Source organism: Eupeodes corollae, chromosome 3, assembly GCF_945859685.1.
Source record: "Eupeodes corollae chromosome 3, idEupCoro1.1, whole genome shotgun sequence".
Taxonomy (NCBI): Eukaryota; Metazoa; Arthropoda; class Insecta; order Diptera; family Syrphidae; genus Eupeodes; species Eupeodes corollae.
This window is the reverse complement of record NC_079149.1, coordinates 71052491-71077716: the sequence shown is the minus strand read 5'-3', so window position 1 is coordinate 71077716 and position 25226 is coordinate 71052491. Positions and strand designations below refer to the sequence as shown.

Sequence of the window (25226 nt, the reverse complement as noted above, 5' to 3'; positions counted from 1 at the left end):
ATTAAAAAAAAAAGAAGTGTAGTTTAAAATTAAAAAGCTTCATTTAAAATTTGATGTCTATATTTAAGTGCTGTTTTGCAATATGTATATAACTTTGTGACATTTGTTTCCTGTAGAAGACTTGTGATATCAGTGTCTAAAACAAAATCACTGTCTAGGATAAGTCTTCTTATTTCTCTAAATAACGCACATCGTCCAACAAAATGAAAAACATGCTCGCGCTCCTTCAAGTTGCACAGGTTACATATAATTGGTAAGCCCTCACGGTGAGGAATGTAGTTCAGATTAAAGAGTTCTTCTCTTAGCCGGAACATGCACGAAATTTGGTCGATGGTTTATTTGTCGTGAAAATAGTTTTTTTTTCCCGGAGATCGTAGTCTAGTCTACTGTAAATCATGCGGTGCAGTGAGCTTTTGGCTTGCTTCGTGTATTGTGTTAATGAGGTTTCATCTAAACGAGCTATTAGGCGATATAAAGTTGCTTTCCAAGAGGCAAGGTTACTATAGTTCGGGTCAACATCCACCTGCTCGGCTAGTTCTATCCAGTCTTTAAATCTTCCACTTCGGGATTGGATTGTTTAAAGAACTACTTTCTTTGGGAGACGATAACTTGGCATATCCAGAACTTTAAGGATGTAATCGACCTGCAATTTGAGAGTATTTATAAATAAAGGCGATTAACCCGTTTCAAGCACGATCATGTAGTTTGGCGTACTCGAAGGAAGGTGGAAAATTCGTTTTATGTAAAATCTGAGCAGTTTTTCCACTTTCTCATATTTCCGACCTCCCCAAGCTTGCGCTGCATAAAACATAAATGATTTCCATACAGCTTCGAAGACCGTAAATATATCCGCTTGTGCGCAATTTCCTTATTATTAAAACATTGCTTACATGCAACGTTTATAGCTGTTTTCGCATTACTAAGTTTGTCAGTGAGATGTGTTTCCATATTTGTATTCTTTCAGAAACTCTACTCTTTCACTATTATAGTGCCATTGCTCACTTGCACCCGATCTTCCACCGCCATTCTTAAAAACCATAAATTTGGATTTATTTAAATTTCCCACTAGATTCCACCTTTCACAATATTCAGCAAGCTTATTTGTCATTAGCTGAAAGGACTGCGGAGTATACGCGAGCAGAACAATGTCGTCAGCGAAAAGAAGAGCTTTAATGTTAACGGCTACGTACTCGATTCCTGCTGGTAATGCTTCAACTATATCATTAATGAAGAGTGCAAACAAGCTTGGACTGAGTGCACAGCCCTGTCTTACTCCTGATTTCATTTGGAACCATTCCGATAAGCATTGGCCATTCCACACTGATGCTTTAGTAGTCTTGTATAAATTTTGCAATACTGTACCGAACTAAAGCGACATTCCTATCTGGAAAAGCTTATAAAACAGGGCATTGCGATCTACGGTGCCGAAAGCAGCATTGAAATCAACGAAAAATGCAAATAGCTTCTCTCGATAGACACGAGTCAGTAATCAAGCGGAGTAATCTTAGAGCAAGATATTGAATTCTAAGTCCAATGATTTTATAGATACAATTTTTGTTTAGCCATAAAAACCGTCCTCGTTGGATAGATAAAATTAAAAAAGTTGCTCTTTCAACACTCCTTAGGAAATATTATTAAATGGTATAACCTATTTATGCATTTATGTCAAGTGTCGATCCAGTTGAAATATAAATATACCGATCATTAAAGGTTTTTCGGAAAAGAAATGTTGTTTTAAATTAAATTTGGACACACAAACTTCAAATTCAGTCTCCAAACAGATCTGCTCCTTCATTCCAAAAATATTTTGCATTTTATTAATTTTTCAACAGCGCTTATCATGGCAAAAGACTGTCAGAGCCTAAGTATTACTTTCTCACGTAAGCATACCTATTGACTGATTTTTAGGAATAATGTAAGTTATAAATTCTGTCTGAAAAAGTGTAAATCAATATAAGCATCTTAATGTCTTCGTATATTTGAATTTGAAGTACAGGTTAATTCCCAACCATATGGAAGAAGGCATTTATTAAACCAGTCTTTAAAAAGGGTAACAATTCTATCATTACTAATTAAGGACCAATCTCTAAACTTCCCTGTATTCCCAAGTTTTTTGAACAAGTGGTTTGAGATAGTTTATATTTCAACTACAGGAAAATTATATGTAATCATTAATCAACAAGGTTTTATGCCCAATTGATCAACAATTACTAATTTACATGCATTTTTGCATTATTCTTAAATACCTTATAATTACACTGATTATCATCTCATTTAATCTGATGGGTATTAGGTTTCCTCGATAATTCATCACATGAGTTTCTTCATATTTATCTTCAAAATAGATCGTTTGAAGTTAAATTCAGAACATCTCTCTCCTACCCTTTAATTGCCCAAATCAGAAGGCCCCAAGAGTACTCATTAAGGACCACTACTCTTTGTCTTAGCTATCATTGATTTACCCCTTTGTGTACAATCCAGAAACATTTTACTCTATGCTTATGATATGAAAATCTCTAAAAAATAGAATTTCTAAAGTATCGATTATTTGGTGCAAAAAAACCTTACTCCTCGTTCGATTGATTATAAAATATCGCAGCACTCTATACAAAGCGTTCATATAATTTGTAAGATCTTGGAGTTCTAGCATGTTCTGATCCATACAACCTTCCATCTCCATCTTCAAATGCAGCCTCTATCACTAGAAGAGCTAACAATGATATAGTGATTTTATTCATCAACTCCTAACTGGTGTAATTATCGAATAATTACATAAACACAAGTTTTTTTTTGAAAATCGTAGCGGAAGCATATTTTAAAAATGCTTGTAATAAAAATTCCAATACGGTAGTATGCAAAGGGATTTTTCAAAATTCGAAGTCGTTTTAAAGATACTGCAGGTAGAAGAAGCAGCGGTTCGAAGCGCTGAGTTGGCAGTCGGCTTTATACCTGGCATCCTTTTATATGAATACACGTTCATACAAGTTTTTACAGGCTTAAACAGGAATTTTTATGGTTATTAAATATTTTACCGAAGTTATTTTAGTCTTGGTTCAACTTCGAAGAGTGCAACAACTCAAAATTACCCTTTTCTATGGACAGGGTTTTTGTGTTGTTCAAACTTTCCTCCATCGTATCTCAAAAGCGGCTTGTCCGAATGACTTGAAATTTGATGGGTTTTATTCAGCACATGTAAACGCATAGAATGAACTATCGACAAGCAAAAATTCTAAAAATTTCGATTTTTTATAGCAAAATTCGCGACTTTTTTTCAAATGTTTCCCAAAAGTCCAATTTTTGGTTTATTCACTTGATGATAGTTTATTCTATGCATTTAGGCCCACATATTAAAACGGCATATACTTTTTTGTTTTAGATATGCCAATCAGCCGGAATCGTGGAGGAAGTGCGAGCCCATTTTTTTTAGGTGGAGTTGTTCACACCGGTGTAACTCGTGTTCTTTACAATATTTTTAATTCAAATTTTGTATTTATTCTGTTGAACTATGTTAAAAAGGAATTCTAAAAATGACCCCCATAACATAAGTAAGTGTTTACATTTTATAAGTTTAAATTCATTAAGGTACCAATTAAATACCTAATCACACTTTTTAATTCTGACACAGAGTAAGAGTTTCAAATTCTTACAAAATCTCTTTAATATCAGGCATTGAGCTGTTTCCATAATCCCTTAAAGGATAATGATGGTGAATTCACACCAAACACGTGACCTAATTACTCGTAACATCTTCATCTTATGCGTATCGATCATACATCAATTTCAATTACCTTAAAGCATTGTTTAATTAACAAAAACAACGAAAAAATAATAAAAATCCCGGTCAATATACTTAATCGTATTTATTAATTTTAAATATTTTCAACAGTGAGTTTTTTTTTCGAGTTAATAATACTAAAAGGGATATACATATACTCGTATAATAGATTATAGTCGACCTGAAATCCCGTCGCTTTACAAAACAATGAAAATAATTATTTTCATTAAGCATTTGAAATAATATGACGATACCGGACGATTTGTGTTGCCAACTGCAGGTTCTCTCCATCTCTTACTTATTACTCGCACACATGAATGGTTGAAACTTGTAATTCACTAGGCCCTAGTTCTCTACTAATTATGAATTAAATTATTTTAAATTTAACAATATGCAGTTGAAGGATTAACTTTAACCAATATTTAAACACTAAAATTCGATTAATTAAGCTGAAAGACTCTATTTGAACAAGCTGAAGATTAATGTTAAGACCTAATATTTTTTAATCGATAAAAGATAATGCTTGCATCGATTTATTTAAGAATTGTTAAAAGATTACGAAAATGTTGTTATTTAAATATGTTTTTGATTAATGGAGTAGGAAAATAATTACTTAACATAATATTGGTTGAATATATAAAAGAGAACATTTTAAATTAATAACCGAACAGAATTAAGTTCCTATCAATGTGAACTTTTACTAAAATAGAATTCAAAGTATGTTTGCTTTTCGACAACACCCTGTACTTTGGGGATGAAATAGTGTAATAAAGGATTCATCTTTTTGCGGGCTGTTTTGTTGTTAATGTACTAACAATATATACAACACCAACCGGCACAAAATCGAAGCAACAGCCACACCAACAGTGTGCAATGCACATGAAAATGGAAATACAACAAAGGATGATGATACCCACTTTTTCACAAAGTTGTTTGACGTTTTTTTTGTGTTGAGAGAGCAAGGATAATGGACGAAAAACAGGAATATCATGGTAAATCGAAGCGGGGTTTCGCGTTCCTGTTTCATTCACGTAATGTAAGTATGTATATATTTGCTTTTATACATACATATACATATTTATATATATGTGATTGCTTTTAGTTGAAATTGGAAATTTTGTTAGTTTTGTATCGATTTTATGCAAAAATATGTATATGTGACTTTTATAAGACTAAAATTGCACTTTTAGGGGATTAAAACGAATAAATGAAATTATTTACGTCGAAAATTATATTCAATATTTAAGATTTATCTTTTAAATTTGGATTTTGATTTTTGGCTTAATTTTTGTTTAGTTCATTGAATTAGTGCACTAGTGTACTCATTCGATGTCTGAACTAAGCTGTTTCAAAAGTTTCAGGATCACAAAAAAAATAGCGAAGTTATTGGACCAGAATGATTGAAAACGGAAAAAGGAGTGCAAACTGCAATTTGGAAAAATAAAATTTAACAATAAATATGTATTATTAATTTAGTAGATTTGAAACAGTTAAATCTTTTTTACTATTTTTTAGGGATTGTTGTTAGTGGATTTATTAATTTTTAAAAACATAATTTTACATGGAAATGTTATTAATTTTTGTCAAAACCGGTTGTAACGAACTCCATGGGTTTAGAGAATTTATTCATTATATGCAGTGTTTCGTTAAAAACAACTTTCAATGTATTATTCTTTACTTTAAAAAAGCTTAAGATGTACCTTAAATTTGATCTTTAATAGTTAAAAAGACTTAAGACGTTAAAAAGACTACATTCACTTGTTTTTAAACACACTTTTTACCATTACCTGATTACATGATTATGAGTATTATCGTTTTAAATCTACGAAACTTGTGTTTTCTTTTTTTTAATTCGATTAAAATTATTATTCGATTTTTTTAACATCTATACGGTGCAGAAGCATGGACCATGACAAAAGCGGATGAAAGCACTTTGCGTCGCTTCGAGGGAAAAGTTCTTCGATTGATGTACGGTCCAGTATGCATCGATGGGGAGTAGAGAAGAAGATGGAACGACGAGCTGTACGGGATGTACAGCAACGTAGACTTAGGAAGAAGGGTAAAAGTCCAACGACTAAGATGGCTGGTTCACATAGAGCGCACGGAAACCAATGCTCCGGCCCGGAAAGTCTTCGAATCCACACCCACAGGACAGCGCAGTAGAAGAAGACCGCGGATCAGGTGGCGCACACAAGTGGAAAGTGACCTCACCCAACTTGGAGCGCGAATCTGGCGACATCTAGCTAGGCACTTAAGCAACCTGTTGTTATATTTTAAACCATTCCTTTCGTTTTGCTAGTAAGTAAATTGCTAATTAAAAAAAAGGCTTCCGAAAATGTCTTAAAAGTGACAGTTCATGAAATTAAACATAGCAACAAATACGCTTAAACGAACTTATTTATCGTTTAAAATTTTGCGCCCATTTATTTTAAAGGACCATGTGTGAAAAAAAAACTGAAAAACGTCAATTTCTCCGTCCAACGACACTTAACAAACATTATTTGCACCATTGCACCAAGTATTTATATAAACGATTTCTAGAATTAATAAAAAACTATGATTTCTAAACTTATGTTTTAAAAAAACAAACAGCAAATAGCACTTGGAACTCAAATAACCGTTAGTTTCGGTAATAGGTAGACAATATCACAAGATTTTTTCATACGTACGAGATATCTCAACAAAAAGTACTTACGGAAAAAAATTAACTAAAAAAGAATCAAGTTTTAAGCATACAAATCTAACGGTAAAATAGGTTATATCCTTGATCTTTCCCACGGAATAAAATGTGCTAATGATACTCTCTTTTCTGGTGAATATTTCAATTATGTAGGTTTATCGCTCATAACCTTATTTACCTTTGTCATTTAAAAGGTTTCGTTATAATCAATCATTCGTTAAAGGCTATATCGTTAAAAGCGATATTCGAATAGTACAATTTGTTTAAATCTTTGCCAGGATTTAATGATTAGTTCGCAATAAACGACATTTCGTTATAAGCGAAATAATCGATTTCGACTGTACATAGTTTTATAAAAAAAATACTAAAAACACCCTTTTTAAGATTTTCTACTTCAATTCTTTATTTGATATTTAAAGATTGTTTAAGAAATACATAAGCATAGTTAATGTTGTTAAACAATTACTTTATTCTCTATAAGCTATTTAAGGTATAAGTGCACTGGTTCATTTGGGCGTATACGTACTTTTATTTTGTACAAATACTTAGGCAACTTAAATGGGAACTTCTAGGTAGAAAAATTAAAAGAATCAAATAATATAAACCCGAACACATAATAGATTAATTTCATTAGAAAGAAATACATTTTGCAAAACATATTTCACACTAAACGTCGATTTCGCAGACAAAAACATGAAAACGCTCCCAAATATTAACTTGTTAACAATCGATACAAATAGTTGAGCAAGCATTATATTATTAGATTGTCATTTGACTCTAATACTATACCTATTTTACAATTACAATATCTTTAGGTCCACTTAATGACGTCCATCTTGATTTTTTTTTAATTTTTATAATTGTACAAATCAAAAAGAAAGTAGCATACAGGACCATTCAACAAGCATAAACTCATTATTGTTGTGGTTGGATGCCCTAGTCAAAAAGTTACGTATTTCCTTTTGATATCATTAAATCCATATGCACATTCTTTTGGTTTTTTGTAAACGATCTGGGTTAAATACAGAAGCAACACATTACAGTCAGAAGAGATACCTAAGCACAAAAGTTCTGCCAGGAACATGCCAGTGATGGTGTTGAATTGAGAGACTTGATTTTAGTTGTTAATAACCCAACCCCTTCATTAGTTTTGACCCATCTGTATGGAAGTCCCCAAATATCTGGAAGGTATAGAAATCTGGAAGTTTCTATCGGACTTTAGTTGGAAGACGGTGTAGTCTGATCCGTACGCTAAGTTTATTTGGATTATATTATGTTCTTCTGCTCTCCAATTACATATTTTGTTTTTGTGTGGTGTTAAAGGTATTTTTAAAAATAAGTTTAAAACGTCTTTATATATTTTTATTTCGTAATCTATGTTGTTAAACAATCTATTTATTCTTACAGACCTACAACCAAAAAAAAAAATATTTCAAAACGACTTAATTAAACTTGTTTGTTTATTTATGTAGTACATATTTTTTTAATACACATTCAATAAAAGTCAAAATACTCATTCACTTTCAGTCTTTCTTAAAATGTTCTCTAACCTCAATATATTTTAGTTCTAAATTAAGTGGAAATGGGGTTAAAATTTTAGTAATTTGTTTGACATTTCAATAAAATTTCTGAAAAACATAAGACTCGAAAGAAGGATTTAAGATACGAATTACTTTGGTGTCCTCTTTTGAGGCTATTAGAGTTTGTGAAGAAATATCAATGCAAATAATAACATATAATAAAAGTAACAATAATAATAAAAATAATAATAATAGTAGTAATAATAATAAAAATAATAGTAATAATAATAACAATAATAATAATAATAATAATAATAATAATAATAATAATAATAATAATAATAATAATAATAATAATAATAATAATAATAATAATAATAATAATAATAATAATAATAATAATAATAATAATAATAATAATAATAATAATAATAATAATAATAATAATAATAATAATAATAATAATAATAATAATAATAATAATAATAATAATAATAATAATAATAATAATAATAATAATAATAATAATAATAATAATAATAATAATAATAATAATAATAATAATAATAATAATAATAAAAATAATAATAATAATAATAATAATAATGATAATAATAATGGCATATGTAATGATAAAATGGAACATAAAGCTGTGCATGGGACCTGACGTAAGCCAACCAATATTCATTCAGGTTTGCCTAGGTTTTAACGTTCTGAGCAAGCAGCTGGGGAAACTAGCAAGCAACCTAATACGAGATTAAATCGGGGCAAGTAAGCAAATACCCGAATCACCTCATGTACATCGACGATATTAAACTGTACGCATTAAATAGTATGATATTTGGACTCGACAAATGTAAGATAGCTCACCTTGTCCGCGGAAAAATAAGCAATGTCGATGAAGGGTGTCCGCTCATTGAAAACCTGAGCGACGGAGACAATTACAAGTATTTATGATTCCTACCACAAAAAGGCTTTTCAAGTAAAATAATAAAAGAAAAACTTATATCGAAATTTAATCGGAGTTTGGAAAGAATCTTAAAATCGAAACTTAATGCAGGAAATAAGTGCAAAGCAATCAACACCGGTGCCCATACACAACTACTAGTTCGAAGTGATCAAGTGGACTGAGACTGACATCGACAATATTGCAAGATCCATCAGAACGACGAAACATGTGAATAAAGTTACGATAACACCCATTATTACGATCGGCGACAGCCGCTGTCCCAAAAACGCTGAAGAAAACCCTCAAACTGCTTCAAATTAATTATGAGTTGGGGTGAATTCTCCCCTCATGACCTCGAGCAGAACGCTGACGGGTCGGAAAAAGTTTTCCAACTCTAAGCCGCTGAGAAATTGAGCCAACTCGCAAAAATAACAATAATACTAATAGTAATCATAAAAATAACAATTATTATAATAATACAAATTGAAATAGTACTAATAATGGTAACGCCCTTTTCTTAACATTTATGTTTTTAAGTAATACTCTCTGCGTTCCAGTTTGAAAATGGAAAAGTCTCATCAAAATATAACTGTGTGGTGCGGTTCGCATACCGGTGACGGGGTTCTTGGGCCAAATTTTTTCGTCGACGATGAGTTGAAAGATTTAAACTTGGACGACATGTGGCTTCAACAGAATGGTACCACAGTCGAATCGTGCGATTTAATTCCACTGGACTATTTTCTTTGAGGCTACGAGTACGTTGAACCTTTGGTTAACGCTTACAAGCCGACAAAGTTGGAAGACCTCAGAGCTAACATTGAAACACACAAAAAACGGCAATTTTAGCCTAAATGTGTGGCTAAGTCTTAAGCCCGTGGTCGACATATGAACGACGACGTCGAGTTCCATTCACAATTGTTTTGATTGTACTTCAAGCCGATGGTAAAGTTTTTGAAATATCTCAAATGGATTGTGTTCATATAAAAAAAAAGTTGGCAAGTCCTTATTGGAAAACCCTTTCCATGTACAATATGCTGATGCATATGTAAATTTTAGGTAAGGTGTTTGTAAAATCAAAATCTCCTGACCCCAGTTTTTTGTTTTCTTTAGAAGAAACCTGTAAGCTAAATCTTGACTTACAATTTAAAAACATATCGGAACTTGATTCGAGATTTAATAGATGCCTAAATATATTTCACGAGTTCCTTATGAAAACAGTATTGATATTAGAAAACGTTTGATGCATAAATAGTATACAAGTTTTAGTAAATGAAACTCATTTTTTGTAGTCAACTCGCTTAAAGAAACCAATACTTCCCATGAAAGCAAAGTTAATAAAATATAGGTGGAGGGAGAGGAAAACAAAAAGCAAAAATAAATTCATAAGCAAATATTGCAACACTCTTACCTTGAGTAGTAGATATAAGTATAATTATGTATAAGTACATACATACATATAGAGGCGCACAAAGATACCACCAGCTTATTTGACCCCATTCCTACGAGGTAGGTGCAATATGTTTTCAGATGTATTGTCTAAGGTTCGGGCACTGTTATTGTTTGAGATATTTTTTTTTTATTTTTTGCAATTCAGATGAATTGCGTCAACTATATCTCTGAGATAAACTTAAGCAAAAGAATGCTTTGGAATTATGAAAATGTTTACAATGTGATGTGATTTCAACGTATTCCATTGTAAGTGTAATTTTCTGTGCAAAGTTAATTTGCCTGGTATTTGGATGATTATTGAATTTTTAAGAGAGATATATAGCGATTTTTTAAAGATTTACTTTTAATCATAAAAATGCAAAAGGTGGGAACATATTGGTATTAAAATAAAGCCCATCATTTGGTGAGATTCAACTTTGGTATATTTTTCTTTTAAGTTGAGGCGCATGCTGATTTATTACGAATTATTTTTGGAACGAATTAGTTTTCAAATCCTTATTGAGATTAGTTTGATTAGTTTATTGTAGGCAACATTGCTATTTTTTTTATTCAAAGCCTTGGCAGAACTTTGAGGGGACAATCTTAAAACGTAATAAAATTTTCCTTTCGCGTAAATTATTTCCTAGGAAGCTAAAATTCTTGATTTGTTTTGCTTTAACACTAATATTATTTTGCAACGGGTACACTTTTTATCCGACTTGAGTTGTTTCTCTTTGAATTGTCTTTAATAGGTAGTAATAATATCAATGTAATTGTCAAAAAAACTGAGGAAAGTTTATAATTTGAATTTAAATCTAGCTAAAAAATGAGAAACTAGCACAACAAAAACTGAGTGTAGATAAGAAATCTTTGATAAAATTACTTCTGAAAAAGCAAAAAGGTCCAAAATGTTTTTTTTTAAATTCTCAATATGTTACTTAGGCTGTGTGCATCACATCATGAACATTAATATATTCTATTGTCATCTAAAATACAATATTTTTATTTCGAACAGTATTTTTATGGTGTCGGGTCGCGTAAGCAATCATTGAAAGCAATGTTGTGCAATTAAGGCTGCAGTTGTTCACTTTTGTGGTAGTGGATGGATGGCGTGGCGTTGTTCCTGTTTGAATCTTCGCAACGGTCATGCGCGTTAATAATTTATTTTATATACATATATAATTTGAATGCGAGAAATTTATTTAGATTATGTTTTTTATAAACGTCTGTAAGCATAAGGAAGTGGATTTCACCACCAGAAAACAAATCAAACAATTTTAAAGCAAAGAATAATTTTAATGGAACCAAAAGTGTATATCTATACATTTGTTGATTCTGTTCAAGAGAAGAGACTGATTTTGGGTTAAATCTGTGTATTTTTACTTCTTCCAAAGCTAATAGCTTTCAATCAAATCGTTCGAAAGAGGAAAACTTCTGACAACATTAACATGGGCACAATACTTTCATACCTTCACTTTCCTCTGACCATTTTCGTTAAATGATGCAATATTAGGTAGAGGTACATCATATAGAATAAAAAGTGGACTTAATGTCGATAAATTTAATGGTTTGTCACATAAATTTTGCCAATAAATACTTTTTTTGGTATTGAATTTGTCTTTATTTTAACTTGTTTAGTGTATCTAAAGAACCAACACTTTTAACAACGAAACAAATTAAAGCCACGTTAACTTAAAACCTTAAAATTGTTAATGTGCATTTTTAAAATTAACAATTCTTCTATTTTAAACTGTTTCTCACTCAAAAGCTGAAAGAGCAATTCAAATTACAAATAAATGTTAAAGTAATAGAAAAATTGGTTTCAAGTAAAAATCTTTATTGATTAAAAAAACCTTAACTTATTAAAATCAAACAAATTGATATTTCAAAGACTAGTTCTCCTGTTTTATAAAATAAATGTTTAAAATGTTAAATTAATTAAAAAAGAAAAACGATATAACATTTTCAACTAAATGATTTTTTTGTTCAAATGGCATTTACATTTTTGGAAACAAATTTTTTTTCACGTAGGTACATTTTTTACTTGCGACATACAGGAACAATATGGCAAGTTTTGCATTCGTAAAAAAATTCGAACTCGAGATTTTAATCAAACATGATATTACGATGGTAGAGATGTTAAAAAAAAGTGGGTCCCGCGATTCCGTCTGGTCAGTTTTGTCTGTCTGTCCACGCTCCTACAGCCTAAACCATTGGGTCGATTGAGTTCAAACTTGGAAGTTAAGGTTTTGAGCAGGTTCGCGTTAGGTGTTTTTTTTCATTTTTTAATATCAAAACTAACAGTAGCAACCGTACAATTTTTTGGTAAAAAAACGAAAATTCGAATTTGCTCAAAAACAAACCGATAGATTTTTTTTTAATTTTCTCTTAAATGTTATTTTTTAACCTGGCTTCTTTTAATAAGAAAAACATATTTTTGTATTGCCAAGGAAAGGTACTACTCATAAAACCGTTATTTTGTTTTTTAATTTTCTTAGCAATTTATGAACTGCTTCAATAATTTTTCTTCGAATGAGCTCTTATATTGCCTTAACAATATTTGACTATCGAAAGTGCAATTTTTATTTTTTGAATTTTTAAAAAAATCTTGATTTTTTTTTCAAAATTCTATATCTTAAAAACGGGTCAACAATTTTTTACGAAATTGAAATGTAGAGCGTATATTTACAATCAAAACCGCTGTAACAATTTTTAAATTTTTGAAGGTAAACTTATTTTTCAGGTAAATTTTTAATCTTAAAATAGTTTTTTTTTTTTTAATTTTTTTAACATATGTATGTATTTTTATAACAATAACTATTGTAAATACCAACGATGGCCGTCCGTGTAGTGCCACCGTATTGGATTAACGAATATGATATATTTAATCAACAATCTACTTTAAACTGTCTATCAAGAAGTGTTATCTTGGTACCTTTACATATATGATTTTAAAATATTATTCTTTACGAATAAGGTTGTTAAAATTACGAATACTTGCCTTCGCCTATATAAAAGAATAAATACTAAGTACAAGTTTAAGAAACGGGCCAAAAAGAGTATATGTATTTTCTATTAGAATCACTATTTCAACGTTTGTATACACATTACGTATAACCTCTACAACTATTGCTTACGTGTCACTTCATAACTAAAATCCAAAACGCATAAGAGCCTTACTGTAAACAACACATGAATAGCAATTTCTTGTACTTGTTCGTATGCTCGTTTCTTTTAAAATTAAACGAAATAAACTGAACGTAATAACATGTTTGCGCTGATTCGTTTTAGACACCTGACTAACTACACAACCAATAGGCGATCGCTTTACAATTTAAACATACATGTTCCTCCTCTTTCTTATCTGCAGATAATTTACTTTCCATCCTGGTTCTTCTAATATTAAACTAAAATAAAGCTATCTAAGTACAAGTATTTTTCATTTCCGGGATGAGTTGTCCTAGGATGAGTTATGTTTTGGAATGAATCGCGCGGTTTTTTGACAAGTCAAATGGCACTTATATCTTTGAAGACAAACTTATTTAACAGGTATGTTTTTAAATATTATAAAAGTACTTTAAACAGACTCTTTGCATACAGAAGCAAGTTACTGCGACCCAGTCGTGCATTTTCTTTATTTTTGAATTCAGAAAATACTTTTAAACAGACTCTTTGGTGCATTATACATTTTTTTTCATTTGAATTTGAATACAATTTGCATAAAATAAAACAAACAAAAACTAGTCTAGCGTTGTTAAATCGAACAATCTTGGAGCTTGGTGATAATTCTCTCGCTAAAAGCTTCCTTTAATTATTTGATTGATATAATAAATGTGTACGATTAGCAAACATTGTTCACTAATTAGTCTTTTCATTATGAAATGGTAAAACAAATTGAGCATAAATCAAGTGACAACTGTCAAAAACACCAACTATAAAGAAATGATTGCCAGTTTGAAAAAAAGCGACAAAAAAAAACAGAATGAAATAAGAAAATACTTTTGTAAATATAAGTGCCGGTCACCCGTTCGGGTTCTTTTAACATTCCCCTATTTAATATAGTCTAAATAATAAAAACTTGTAGATTTTCTTTACGTTTATGATCCTTGTTATCATTAAAAACAAGGTTTTTACTTTCATGGAAAGATTTTTTTTTAATTCCTGCATTGCTAAATTTTACCAAATAATAAAACGTATATATACACATACAATTTGTTTGTTATTTTTTAATTTCACATGAATAAAGTATTTCGAATTCTTATTAGGGACATATTTAGAATAATTGTTATAGTGGCCGGATTCTGATACACATACCCTACGCCTACACATGTACAGTACAATTAATATTGAGTCAATATTAATTCATTGTTATTATAACAATAATTGATGCAGCTTAAACCCCCAATTAAAATTACAGTTTCTAATTAACGGTACCATCACCATGATTTTTATATAAGTATGTACACGAAATAAAAGTATACCTCTTTCTATTCATGCTTTTTCACTACGCATAATATTTTGTTGCTTACACTAAACAAGTCCCAATCAAGGGAAAGAAAAGCAGAACTATTGCCACAAGTTTATTTTCTCTTTTACTAAGTATTTTCTTTAATAGCGTCTTCAATCCAAAATACAAGAAATACAGATTATTGCAGCATACTCGTAGAAAAGCGCTTTCAAAGCTGAACTGAAGCTAGAGTAGCGTCACTACCACATCTGTTTTGTTTGAGTTGATGATGAAAATTCAAAGCAAAAGGAAAGTTCTCTTTGTGCTTAACATTTATGCCAATCCTGAAACTTCGGACAGTTTCCCTCATCTATCTTCTTCCATTCGCTCAATTTTTTGTATATTTTCGCTCTTTCTATCTTTTGAAAATTTAATATGGGAAAATGAAAACTTTTAATAAGTAGTGAAAATAGAGAAAATCTAAAATGTTAAATTGGTTTCAATTTTCACTCTCTTCTTTGGCACATAATTTGTGTTTATATAGTCGTATAAACGTACCAATGTATGTACATATGTACATATCAGCATATTTATTCTGCTTGTCTGGCTTTTGGATGAATATGGTCGATTGATAAACATTTTACATATTGCCTCCTAAATTTTTAGTTTGAATTAAATGTGATATAACAGGGTTATAGATTCCATGCAAAATTCTTATTATTTAGGCTGAACAGTAAATGTACAGACAAGCGCTTCTAGCTGTATATTTAAAAGACGCAAGCTAGATGCCTATATCTGATACCAAGCAATGACATTTTCATTTAAAAGTGTATAGGAAAAAAGTTTAAATTGTTAAAAAAGCTAAACAAGTGCTCGAAATTAAAAAGGGAATATGTTTCATTGCAAAAACATTTTGGAAACACTAATGTTAGCTTACAAAGCGTTCTGCATTTTAAAAACTGTATGTAGGTTAACTTCCTTGGAAAACTATTGAGAGTGGTTGAAATAATTGATGCAATAAAATGAGCTTTTTCAATTATCATAACTCTCAAGTATATAAACAAAATTAAACAAACAATATCAACAAAATAGACTAGTATTATAATGACGTACTATGTTCATAATGTAACTTACCACATGAACACTGCTTTGAAGATTTCCAGCTAACAGATTTTCAGTTGGCTTCTTTTCCGTCGTCTTTTTGGCCGCTCTCTTGGCCTTGCTCTCGAGGAATCTCTTCTGCAGTGTTGTTGTCTCGTGATTTTGTTGTTCACACACATTATTGAATGCCGCTTCGAAACGTGGAACACAATCTGTTTGTCGTCGTCTGTAATTTTCCATGCGTCTTCGCAATCGCTCCACCACCGCTTGATTCTTTGGAGGCATAATATCACTGTTCCCAAGGCCGGGGCTAACATTTTGCTGGTTTGGATTGAATGCGGCCGCGTGCTGTTGCTGTTGTTGAGAATTTTGTTGTTGTTGCACATGAATATTTTGTTGTTGCTGCACATTGTGCAGCTGTTGAGATTGCTGTTGTTGATGCTGCTGCTGTTGCTGCTGATGATGTTGTTGTTGTGTTTGCTGTTGATGCTGGGCATGCAATTGTTGATGTTGTTGAAGATGGACGAGATTTTGTTGTTGATGAAGGTGCTGTTGATGATGTTGCAAATGCTGCTGCTGTTGTAGCTGTAAATTGAGTTGCTGATGTTGGTGTTGTTGCTGCTGTTGTTGTTGGGCGGCTGCCTGACTGGCGCTCTGAAATACTGGAAGACCCCCTGCATCCATAAATAATTCTTATCTTTGCTGAATTTACTTGTATTGTAAGACGTTTGATTTTACAAACGCCGTCGTCCAGACAAAGTGATTATAAAAGAAATACAATTGAATATTTCACTTGGTTCGCAATTTTTAAAACGTGCGTAGCTTTCACCCTTTGTTCGAAAGCACAATAAGATTAGTTTTTCACTTGGGTTGATTCATAGGTTATTTTCCAGGTATTTTATCAATGGTAGAAACCCTTTTTATTTATTTTTATTTTTTGATGTTCTCTTCAAATTCACCAATCGAGGCAGTTCTTTTTGCAAATGACCCATTTTTATTATTTTGATACTAAAAGTAGTTAATTCCTGAAATAAAAAAAATATATATTTATGAATTATATATTAACCAGTATGCTGCTTATATTTTTAACTTGATTTATTTCAAATAATAAAATAAATAACGATTTAAATATGTTCGTTTAATAGATTCTCACAAGTTTTTTTCTCTAAGGTTGCTTAAGCCCTATTTTCGAATCCGACTTTTTTTTCTAAAATGTATATTTTCTTGCCGTTCATAATCAATTTTCTCAGTAGGGTATTCAACCTCAAACGCCTAGGCTGACAAATACTATTCTATAAACTATCTTATATTATTAAATTATCCGCCCTTTATTCAAATGTTAGGTTAGGTTAATAGGTTAGTTCAAAAGTTAGTATTATTTATTTAGTTCTTAAGCTAGGAATTATTGAATGAACATGGCTATCTAATGCACACCACAATTTCTTTTCTGAACACGAAGTGAAAGTTTTCCCTGAAGCCGGTCCTACTAAAACACTGATGTTTTGAAAATATTGATTTTATGTTAAATTCTTTTGGATTTTTTGATCTCCGATCACTACTAATTATTTTGTAATATAAATTGAGGCAAGAGCGAAGGTCACGATATAAGATAAACTTTATGAGATATCAGATGTTCTTTGTTTAATTTCGAATCGAGATTTAGGAACTTATAGTGCCATATTTTAAAAAAGTTAGATACAGTTATTATGGAGAATATTCCATTTCTCGTATCAATACTAGTTCATATTATATATATGCATATACTCAATAAAATACCTCCTAGTACACAATACATACTTTATCAGTAGTTTGTAGACACATAAGTATATATACATAAGATATGGACTAGTATTGGCATGAGAACTTAATAAGTAAATATGCGTAACAAAATCTGTATAGAACTAAAGCCTTGTGAGGTCTTAAAAACTTCTGATGAGCTTTAATTACGAGCTAAAAAAGTTGACTTCAAGGGACTTGTGCCTTGATTAGTATATAAATTTGAAACAATTTTGAACCAAACTAAAAGGAAACATTTAAAAATATTATATAGAGGAAAGATAAGGTTTTAACCAGTAGGAATGGGTTCGGTGAAAGAATTTCGAAAACCTAAAATCCAGAATCCCGAAATTAAAAAATCCCGAAAAATCAATTTTATATAATTGTTCAGGATTTCGGATCTTAATTAATTGTTTTCATTCCGTTCGTCTACTCCCTTTTACCTCAATAACCATGAGCATGCTTTCATAACAGTTCAACTAAATCGAGCTTTTATCAAATCATTTCATTGTATGAAGATGTTTGTTAGATTTAAATTTTAATACTAATCCTCTTCAGGTCGCTTGCAGTTCCATCTGAGTTGAAAAAGTACAATTTTAAATACTGTCAGCTGTGATAAGTTTCTTTTTCAGGTTTTTGGAGTTTTTGGGTCTCCTGGGCTTTAGAAATGCATTAATTTGGCTTTTTAATATTTTGGTATTCCGGGATTTTCAGGATCTTGGATTCTTGAGGTTTAGACATTTCGGATTTTTGGCTTTTCATTTTTTTGAAATTCAGAAGTTTTAAATGTTCAGGATTTTGGGTTTTCGAGATTTTGGGTTTTCGGAACGGTGTCCATCTTCCGTAAAAATAATCGAAATAGCACAAAGCGAAAGCTTCAGTATATAAACATAAGATTTCTGGTATAAATTATGCCACAGCATAGTAAATTTTCAACATTCATGTTCAAATGGTAGACAAATACACTCAAGAGGGCACAAGCGTCCACATAGTTTTCTCAAAACCCACCTCGGTCCATTAACTCCTCCTCTCACCGCGGTGAACATCGGGTACCTAATACATCAACTGGAGATTGGTTCCTAACCCCAGTGGAAAGTGGTTGGGGGCAGCAAACGAGAGAGAGGGGAGAGGTGTTTCCACTAAGGCACCTCTGCTTATCCAGACGGCAGCGGACGAATTCTCGAGATGGAATCAACGGTGCCGTCTACAGTTCTAGTAGGGATTCTACGACATATTAGGCTCCCCGTCCTTGGAGTTATACTAAGGATCTGGCCCTCCAGGTTGTCGTTATGACTTAATGACAACGTAAAAAATACCTTAGTTACGAAGTATTAACAAGCCTCGGATTTGGACGGATTTACAGTTGACAACCCACGCAAACGAAATTAGGACAACGAACTTCGGTTCTGTATACGTGGAATGTTAGGTCCCTTAACAGACCACGTGCAGGCGAGCAATTAGCGGAAGCCTCAAACTGCTGCTAGGCAATATTACCGCCATCCAAGTACTGCGATGGGATGGACCAGGAAAATGCAAACTAAAAGACTGCGATGTATACTACGGCGACTGCTACCGAGAACAAAGAAAGCTTCTGTTTGGGTGTGGATTTGTTGTTTTTAACAGAAGTGTGAACGAGTGCATCACGACCATCTGCATCAAGGCTAAATTCGAAAACATTAGCCTAATATTCGCGCATGCCCCAACAGAGAAGAGAGATGAGACACCAAAGACATATTCTTAGAGATCTTGGACAAGACATAAGGGCATTGGACTGGCTATGACATTAAAATTGTCACAGGAGATTTTAACGCAAAGCAAGGAAGAGAAATTACCTTTGGTGGCAAAGTCATTAGAAACCGCCTGCACGACACCACCTCCGACAAGAGATTCAGGCTGATCGATTTCGCTGCGGGGAGAGACGCTCTGGTAGCTAGTACCAAGTCACATATCTTGATATCGACACGGGGACATAGAAATCTCCTCATCAATCAACTGTCAACCAGATTGACCACATTGAGATCGACGCACGACACTTCTCTAGTATACAGGGTGTCAGAACTTTCCGAGGGGATAATATTGAGTCCCACCACTACCACGAGGAAATACTGTGAGAAGATTTGACGTTACGCGGCTAAAATCACAAGAGACTGCCATGTACTTTTTCGATCGAGTCGCTAATAACCTATTGAGAAGTCTTACGATGCCTGCATTATGCATTGAAAACTAATGCCAACATTGCTTTGCAGCCATCAGAGATGCCACCTCTGAAATTCTAGGTTTCACAGGGCCACCACAGCAAAACCCCTGGTTTGACGACGAATGCGCAACGGAGCGAAACAAGAGGCATACAGAATGGCGCTGCACAGAAGGACCAGAGCTGTTCGCGAGCTCTACGAGCAAAAGAGGAGAGAGGAACACCGGCCTCTTAGATGGAAAAAAAAGAGAGCATGAGAAGCGAGCGATCGAGGAGATAGAAGGATGTCACAACAGGAATGAGGTTCGTAAATTTTACCAAAAGATACAAATAAAACTTCCCAAGGGTACCAGCCACGAACCGAAGCATGTTAAGACGATCAGGGGAACATCGTAGTTGAGCCGCATTCTATGTTGAGAATATGGAAAGAACACTTCCCCAAATTATATAACGGCGATGACGAACAAAATTCCGCATCACTGCCGAATTATTCAAAGCAGCAGGGGCGATGACTTTTAAGGGAGCATGAACCAACTCATCTGCAAAATATGGTCGGAAGAAAGCATACCCGATGAGTTTAATCTTAACATAGTTTGCCCAATTCATAAGAAAGGAGATTCTCTAAATTGCTCTAACTACAGAGGCATCAGTTTCCCTAAAATTGCGCATAAGTTCCTCTCTGCCGTATTATGTAAATATCTGAAGCCGTTCGTCAACAATCTGATTGGTTCTTATCAGTGTGGATTTAGACTAAGAAAGTCCAGTATCGACCAAATATTCACACTACGGCAGATCCTGGAAAAGACCCAGGAGCTTCAAATCGATACTCACTCACAGTCAACACAAGAGGCAAAATCTTCCAAAGGTTCGTTCAATTACTCGGACACGTAGATGATAGTGACATAATTGGAAGATCAAAGCGTGATGTCAGTGGAGCGTTTTTGAGCATTGCGACGGAAGCGAAGAAGATGGGTTTAGTGGTCAATGAGGGCAAGACCAAGTATATGCTCTCATCGAAAGAGGACATTGACAAAACATCACCATGGGCAGCTATAACTTTGAGGTAGTTGAGGAATTTGTCTACCTAGGCACCGCTGACAACTACACCAGCGCTGAAATTAAACAAAGTAAATTTCTTGCAAATCGCTGCTTCTTTGGACTTAGAAGGCAATTGAGCAGTAAAGTCCTCTCTGGAGCATCTAAAATCACCATCTTTAAGACACTCATCACTCATCACTAATCATCTTGATTTTTTTGTATGGCGCTGAGGCCTGGACTCTGTCAAAGAAAGATGAGAGCGTATTAGGAGTCTAAGAGAGAAAAATTCTTCGAGTGATTTTTGGTCTCGTCTGTATAGATGGAGAATGGAGGAGAAGATATAATGACGAACTGTACGGGCTCTATAGCGACCTAGTTAACATATTTAAAGTCCAACGACTTAGATGGCTGGGTCATGTAGAGCGAATGGACATCAACGCTCCATCCTGGAAGGTCTTCTAATCCTATTCCGAGGGACGGCGGCGTAGTAGAGGAAGACCGCGACTCAGGTGGCGCACGCAGGTGGGTGAAGACCTCAACCAACTTGGCGGGCGAAACTTGAGACAGCTAGCTAGGGACCGGGCTGGCTGGAGACGCATGTTGGTAAAGGCCCAGGTCCGCCCTGGACTGTAGCGAGTTTTTTTGCAACTGTTTCGTTTCAAATTTCTTATTTACTTAAAAGACATAAGTGAATTTTTTTGATAACTTTGATTACAATTACCTTTGTATCAGTTCAAGGGATAATAATATGTTAAATATTAACAGATAAAGCTTTAATTCCTTATTTTATTTTATCTACTTATTTAAATGTACATGTACAACCTAATAATATTGTAAATTTCAAACTTCCACCGTTGAATACTAGATTTCAAATTTTTTAACAAAAATTCTATGTTTGTTTTGGTTCATTGAAGTCGAAGCTTCTTAAAACATATACATTCATAAATCAAATCAATACTTCCATTAAAGAAAAGAATGAATAATTTACAAAGTTTTTATAATGTTTCACACAATGCAAAAAATTAGCCAATATATGAAAAACAGAATATGGAAGTGAATACAACAAAAATGAAATTGCGCCCTGATAAGGTGCTTCATATGTTAATTTATGACTCTTAACCTATTTTGAATCATCATTCGACATCTGAGGCACCTTATCAAGCATGGCACACATTTATTTGTGAACTAAACTAAATAAACCGTAAATCTAAGAACAACAAAATATAACCTTGAATCAACTAAAATAAACTACATATTTAGCCAAGTATCAAATATACTAACCTTTAATTGATGAAATAAATGTCAATAAAATTAAAATAAAAACTTAAACTTTACGCAAAATAGTGAATTCATAGATTTCAATTTTAGCATCAACGCAAAAATTTTAACTCAAAGCGGAGGAATTATCTTTACTTAACCTATCATTTTTGATCTTCATATACCTACATATGTATGTAAATATGTAATGTATTTAATGAAATCGGTCATCAGCTAAGTTTAAAAACAAAATTATTTTCGTTTATTCAAGTACCTAATATAATTTTTATAAATTATGCAAAATAAACGCATTTTCGATTTGTCGTGGTGTACTAAACATAAGTTTAAGAAAAGGGAGTAAATAGTAATAGGTTAATAGTTATATACAATACATACATAGCTTAGATTACATCAATTTGACATTTGTCCAAAAATCCAAATCATTATTATTCATTTTTCAGTTCCATTCATTGATTTCGATCAGCTTGGTGAGTAGGTAGGTATGTTTAATTTTGTATTCCAATTGAATTAAGTTTTTTTTGCTTTGCATACTTATCGTTATCACATTGATCAGTTATACTTCTCGTAGAATGTAATAAAACCGTTTAGATGTTGAAATACTTCACACTTTGTTCCTTAATAACAATAGTTATGCCTACGGAAGCAACAAAAGGATAAAGTAAAATCAAGGCTATGAAAAATAACCCAAAGAAGAACACTGTAGGTACAATAAAAACAAAATGAACAACACAAAAATACAAAAAAAAAATAATTTCACTGACAACCGCGCGTTGTCGTTGTAGCTTGAAAATCAAGCCCACCACCACAGCTACAACATGCTATGAATAAACAAAACAATCACTAAAGCCAAAACATGAACCGAAAACGAATTAACACGATAAAAGGTATCTGTGCATTAGGCAATTTATTTAAAATGAAAATAATAATTATCTATAGGTTGAAAGATAGTTTTTCATTGTTTATGGATAATTGTTTAAAGATAACGACAACAATCCAAAGAATATCTTTAAACTCATTATCATCTAAAAACGAAGGAGAGTAGGTAGGTATAACGAAGTATTTAACTGCTTGTAATCTATTTGAACGTATGAATTCAGATTTAAAAACATATCGAAGATAGAAGAGCAACAACTAGCAATAGCAAAGCAAGTATCTACGAGTATGTAAAAAAAGGAACACAAACGTAACAACAAAATACTAAGTATAGTGGCCGACAGTTCAAGTACTTTTCAGTGTAGGTTGTGTTGTCGCTCGATGCTCTAATGCGCGTTATGTGCGAAGCGAACTATAAACGAACGCTTGACGGCCGGCGACGACGACGAAAATAATGATGATGAGATACGAAAGCGTGATATACTGCATATAAATTATTAAAATATAACAAACAGAGAGCGAGACAGAAAGAACTGGATTACTCCGGTCTAATGTCGATGACTGACTGAACTGACTAGCCATAGTCCCACAGCACAGATGAAGCGCACACAACGCGAGTTCGTCTCCGTCTCTGTCTCCGTCACACCGAGACCGAGAACGGTACCGAGCCAAAGTAAAAGCCAAAGCCAGAGCTGAGTGCTGGTGCTGAGCACAGCACAGCACAGCACAACACAACACAGTACAAGCACAAGCATAGCCCCAGCAAAATCCAAAGGCTAACAAGATACATTTTTGTACAGCTGACTACGAGCATGGTGGTGTATAGATACACCACCGTAACACCGTACACCAACAACCAGTAGACAACAGAGCCCCAGCCCCAGCTACAGCTAACCAGTAACCGTTCAGCTAGCAACAACAAAACGTGAGCAACACCAAAAACAACTGGAAAGAGGAAACCACGAGGAAGACGACTACGACAATAATGATGACAAGGAGGAAAGGCACACATAGCACTCACCACTCACTCACAAAAGTGTTCAGCTCAGAGCCAGCATAGATTTGTGTACCTTCACTTCAGACGAAGTACGAGTACGAGTACCTACTATCAAATCAACGGAACCGGAGCACAGCCAGATTGGATTGGAGAATGGAAGCAATATGAATTGTTGTGTTGTGTGTATTGAGCTGAGCTGCTCTTGTCTGAAACATGTAACATGGAAGTACACGGGGAAGAAGGAAGACACCGAAGCAGTCTACGTCTACGTGGAAACCGAATGGCTAGATACAACCCTCCACCACCGGCATCTTCTAGAGGAACAAGTGACGAAACTTAATGCCCAGTGGTGTCTTCAAGGGGATCAGTCTCTCAACTATATTAATATATCAATAATCAATTAATATATCAATTAATATATCAATATTTTTTGGCATTCTATAAATAGTATAGCAGAAAATTCCCAAGAAAACCTAACGGCAGTAGCCAGATTTTTGTAATTAAAAATTGGTACAACTGAAAAAAGACCTGTCAGAATAATAATAAAAAAAAACACAAATAGAAGAAAGTTTTGTGAAAATCAAAAGTTAAAGTTCACTTCAGCAAAAAAAACTAACTAAAACTAATAAAGGGGACAATTTTCAAGAAGAAATGGTAAGAAAACATTTGGAAATTGAGATTCTATACAAAAAAAAGGTAATTAAACAATTGCTTCAAGGAGATTTGTTCGTATACTACATGTGGTGTTGAAGCGAGCTTGAAGCTCGTCTTAATTCGTTATATACCTAAATCGAGTTGAAATCAGCTTGATTTGACTCGCTCCCGGTCTTCGGATTCGCTTCCGGGGATCGGATTCGCGTCAAAATTTGTGAAGAAAAAAAGATGTATTTAATCTAAACTGAAATAAACTTTTGGTGGAAACATAGCAAAACTTAATAATCTTTTCTATTATTTTCATTAAGAAAACTTAATAACATCAACAGGAACAGATTGATTTGTTTCCCCATTGGAAAACACATGATTCCAAATGCACAACTACTCAACAAACTCAATCGAACCAACATTTGGGAACGAAATCACATAAGATCCATTCGGGACTCCGGTTTTTGTATTGGAAGTTGATACAACTGAGTACTTGTCAAAATAATTTGTCACATGATTTAAAAAAAA

General features: G+C 33.0%; 1 protein-coding gene across 4 annotated transcripts in view; it reads right to left on the bottom strand.

The window, feature by feature from the left end:
* LOC129949436 (neurogenic protein mastermind) overlaps nucleotides 1-25226 on the bottom strand; it is a 160734-nt gene that overhangs the window by 79116 nt on the left and 56392 nt on the right. For 2 of the 4 annotated variants that reach the window (XM_056060895.1, XM_056060893.1), the window contains one exon: nucleotides 15934-16925. In XM_056060895.1, coding sequence (XP_055916870.1) covers nucleotides 15934-16584 — 651 coding nt within the window. In that variant the 5' untranslated portion in view covers nucleotides 16585-16925. Of the gene's footprint in view, nucleotides 1-15933; nucleotides 16926-22561; nucleotides 23854-25226 lie in introns of those variants that run through there. The other 2 variants (XM_056060894.1, XM_056060892.1) reach the window with 2 other exon arrangements.